This window comes from Sphaerodactylus townsendi, linkage group LG15 (assembly GCF_021028975.2).
Source record: "Sphaerodactylus townsendi isolate TG3544 linkage group LG15, MPM_Stown_v2.3, whole genome shotgun sequence".
Taxonomy (NCBI): domain Eukaryota; kingdom Metazoa; phylum Chordata; class Lepidosauria; order Squamata; family Sphaerodactylidae; genus Sphaerodactylus; species Sphaerodactylus townsendi.
Window position 1 is genome coordinate 33,527,471 of NC_059439.1, and position 4,501 is coordinate 33,531,971.

General features: G+C 44.5%; 1 gene segment (V, D, J or C); it reads left to right on the forward strand.

The window, feature by feature from the left end:
- Positions 1-642: 642 nt before the first annotated feature.
- LOC125444341 lies at positions 643-1,237 on the forward strand. The segment is given in 2 exon segments: positions 643-748; positions 833-1,237. Coding segments are annotated over 2 exon segments (448 nt in total).
- The last annotated feature ends 3,264 nt before the right edge of the window (positions 1,238-4,501 follow it).

Below are 4,501 nucleotides of genomic sequence, written 5' to 3' on the forward strand. Positions count from 1 at the left end.
ATGGTGTAAAGGGGTTTAAAAGGGTGTAAAAGGGTTTATACTGTTTTCACACCGTTTTCACACCGCTGTTTTTGGCCCGTGCGGAATCAGCCACTGTTTTAAACCCTTTTACACCATTTTCACACCGTTTTCACACTGCTTTTTTTGGCCCATGCGGAATCAGCCTGATACAGTAGAAGGCAGATCTATCTGCATGTGCACGCACAAAACTTGAAGTTCCAATGTAACGTTAGTTTGACTCCAAGAAGGGGAGAACCTAGAAACCAACTATCATTTGGACCTTTCCCACTCAGAATATTGAAGTGAAATAACCCTGATAGGTTTGTATTCATCTTTTGTGGAACACCTGCAGAGATGTTATATGACACTTCTTTTTCTGTTGCTGAGTTACTCTGTTATATTCTTAGTTTTCAACCCACACCTGCCTTCCTGTGATATGTACTGAAGCCAAAATTCTGGTGCAGTCTCTTGCCAGGCACATGGAAGCCAACTGTTCACTATTATCCAACATATGTGTAAACACACAGAAAGCCATTCTAACAGCTGGGAGATGCCCTTTTAGACTGAGCTTTATGCAAATGTTGGACGAGCTTCCTGTCTAAACCAGTCTTATGCTCTCCTTAACCTCGGCTCACCCACGGACACAACTTTTCTTTGCCTGATCTCCATTCAACTCAATCTATCTCAAAGCATCAGGAATAAATAATGCGTTGGGTTCAATTTGCTTTCTTTTTCATGCTCTTCAGTGGTCAATTATCTTTCTTTAGATGCTGAAGACTGAGAGGTGTAGTTATGTAGCAAGTATGGTGATCATGTTTTATTTTATTTCCAGATGGTCTGTCATTGGTTCAGCTGGTGGAGTCCGGAGGCGGTCTTAGAAGACCCGGAGGCTCCATCCAACTCTCCTGTCGAGCCTCAGGATTCACCTTCAGCAGCTACTATATGTACTGGATCAGACAGGCTCCTGGGAAGGGGCTGGAATGGGTGGGCTACATAGATACAACCGGAAGTTCCAGTGTTTTCTCGGATTCGGTGAGAGGTCGCTTCACCATCTCCAGGGAGAACTCCAAGGGCTTGGTGAAGCTGCAAATGAACAGCCTGAAGCACGAAGACACATCCATCTATTATTGTACAAGAGACACCAGAGACACAATGAGAGGAAATGAATCTGCAGCTGGGCAAAAACCCGCCTCTGCTCCTATCAGCTTTCCAGCCTGATTCATCTCCTGGAGACTGAATGAAGAGCTGGGCAGATGGAGAATCAAACTGTGATTCAGCAGCCTGACAAAATGACTACGTAAAACAAATTCAAATGCATAGTTTAAATGCGAGGCACTGCAGCGCACTTTATAAAGTGTATGAAGAAGAAGAAGAAGAAGAAGAATTTGGATTTATATCCCCCCTTTCTCTCCTGCAAGGAGACTCAAAGGGGCTTACAACCTTCTTGCCCTTCCCCCCTCACAACAAACACCCTGTGAGGTGGGTTGGGCTGAGAGAGCTCCGAGAAGCTGTGACTAGCCCAAGGTCACCCAGCTGGCGTGCGTGGGAGTGCACAGGCTAATCTGAATTCCCCAGATAAGCCTCCACAGCTCAGGCGGCAGAGCTGGGAATCAAACCCGGTTCCTCCAGATTAGATACACAAGCTCTTAACCTCCTACGCCACTGCTGCTCCTGAGAGGATTAACTGGTGTCAAATCTCACTGCCCACTGAAGGCTCTGAATGGAATGTTGAGAAAGAGCTGTTTATTATATTTTTTTTTACATTGATATCCCACCTCATACCAGCATACTAGCACTTTGAGTAGACTTACAAGGGTTAAAAACAATAAAAACCACAATCAAAACATATGAATATAATGTAACAATTTAAACATCAATAAAATCACATTAAAATAACCACAACCCCCACTGCCCCATCCCCACCCCCCTCAGACCAGTAGGTGCAGAGGGCTTTTCCAGCGAGGCTAACCAAATATCTGGGTAGAGAGGAAAGTCTTTGCCATGCATCTAAACCCATGGCGAAACTCTAAGGGGGGACTATTCCAGAACCTGGGGGCAATCACAAACACCCACATTCCCACCCACCCCCACAGCTCAGTGGGGGGGAGGTGCCACCAGGAGGACCTCCTCTCTGTGATCTCTGTTCCCACGCAGGTATATATAAGGGCAGGTACTCCTTTGGACAGGCAGGGTCCAAGCTGTTTATGGCTTTGAACCTCAACATCAGCACCCAGAATTGGGCTGGAAAGTTAATTGGGAGCCAGTGCGGTTCCTTAAGAGTCGATGTGATGTGTGTGCATTCAGATGTACCGGCTAAAGGCCTTGCTGACCCATGCTTCACCAACTCCAAGTTCCAGACTATCTTCAAGGACAGCCCCACGTAGAGTTCATTACATTGGAGGTTACCAGAGCCTGTAATACTGTGGCCAGGTGGTCTGAGATGACGGTCATTTATGCATACAGCACTCACCCCATTGCTATTAGTTTTTCAGGGCTTATTCCCACTTTTTTGTTTACCTGGGAAGTGTCCTTAGCCTAAATCTTCTTCCGCAAGCCCAAACAGAATGTGACATTTTAAACCCATATTAATTTCCTCCTTAACCAAAAGATGGCAGCAAAGATGCTCACCAGCCACTTTATCTTCAGTCCACAGAATCCTAAATCTACTACCACAAGCCCAAACTGCACACTCGCTAAGTCTAAAGCCACAAATCCTCCAACTCTGCTGGTGCTAAAATCTCTAACCTGACTGTTCCCAAGCAATGGCTGATGATTTCCAATGAAAACATTGTGAAGAGCTCAATTTCTGCGTTTAATTATTCCCAGTCTTGGTCCATTCTCTAAGAATTTTGGAGGGAGAGACCTGAATTCATTCACTACTACCTTCTTGCCCTCCTCCACACCCCTTATTGGACTTGCATGGAGAACTATGTAGCTGGGGTTTTATTGGTTCTCATGGGAACTGAAGGATACCCCAAGTTGTTCCTCTCAATTATGACCCCTTTGCATATCCAAAACTGCATCCTCTTCTTCATCTCATCACATTATCTGAAATATGAAGACTTGCGGCTTCCAGAAGACAGGAATTCTACGAATCTTTTCTTTGCAAAAAAAAGTCATATCTAAGACAGGGTCCCCTGACATGGTGGCATGATCGTCATGTTTAAATATTTGAACGGATACCATGTTGATGATGGAGCAAGCTTGTTTTCTGCTGCTCCAGATGTTAGGGCAAAAGTAATGGATACAAAGTGCAGGAAAAGAGATTCCATCTGAACATCAGGAAGAGCTTTCTGGTGGTGGGAGCTGTTAGACAGTGGAATATGCTGCCTCAGAGCGTGGTGGAGTCCGGAGGTTTTTAAACAGAGGATGGATGGCCATCGGTTGGGAGTGTTTTGATTGTTTGATCCTGCATGGCAGGAGGTTGCACTTGATGGCCCTTATGGTCTCTTCCAACTCTATGGTTCTTTCCGCACATGCAGAATAATGCACTTTCAAACTGCTTTCAATGCTCTTTGCAGCTGTGCGGAATAGCAAAATCCACTTGCAAACAGTTGTGAAAGTGGTTTGAAAATGCATTATTCTGTGTGTGCAGAAGGGGCCTATGATTCTTTCTTCTCTACAGGGGCTTCTGACAACCCCATCAGGGAGTCTAATTTGCTGTTCAGCATGAGAAGATGACTGAAACTGACTTTTTCTACCATGAAAGCACCCTGAACCAGAACTCTCTCCTCTCCCACAGTTCCTTCTGGGGTTAATGTTACATACAGGACCAGGAAGGAGCTGTGACTCCATGATGCAGCATCTGCTCAGCCTACAGAAGGTACCAAGTTCAACACCACTCACTTCCACTTAAAAGGATGAGGCAGAAGGTGATTTGAAAGACCCCAAAACTAGGGCCATCGTAGACAATTCTGACCTTTTAAAAATATTTAATTTTATTTAAGGTAAGAATTTAAAGGACAGAAAAAATGATCACCTTCATGTATCGATAGTCTGATATAGGACAAGGCTGCTTTATGTGTATATGTCTGCAGAAATCTTGAAATTCCAATGTAACGTTTAGTTTGACTCCAAGAAGGGAGGGATCTCAGAACCGAGTATCATTTGGATGTTTCCCGCTGAGAATATTGAAATGAAATAACCCTAATGCATTTGCATTCGTCTTTTGAGGAACACCTGGAGAAACACTATATGACACTTCTTTCTTCTGTTGCTGAGTTCCTGTATTATATTCATACTTAGTTTTAAACCCACACCTGCCTTCCCATGATATGTACTCAGTCAAAATTTCTGGTGCCGTCTCTTGCCGGGCGCATGGAAGCCAACTGTTCACTATCATAGAGTACATGTCTAAACACATAGAAAGGCAGTCTAACAGCTGGGAGATGCCCTTTTATCCTGAGCTGTATGCAAATGTTGGACCAGCTTCCTGTTCAAACTAGCCTTATGCTCTCCTTAACCTCAGTTTCCCCACAGACACAACTTTTCTTTGCCTGAA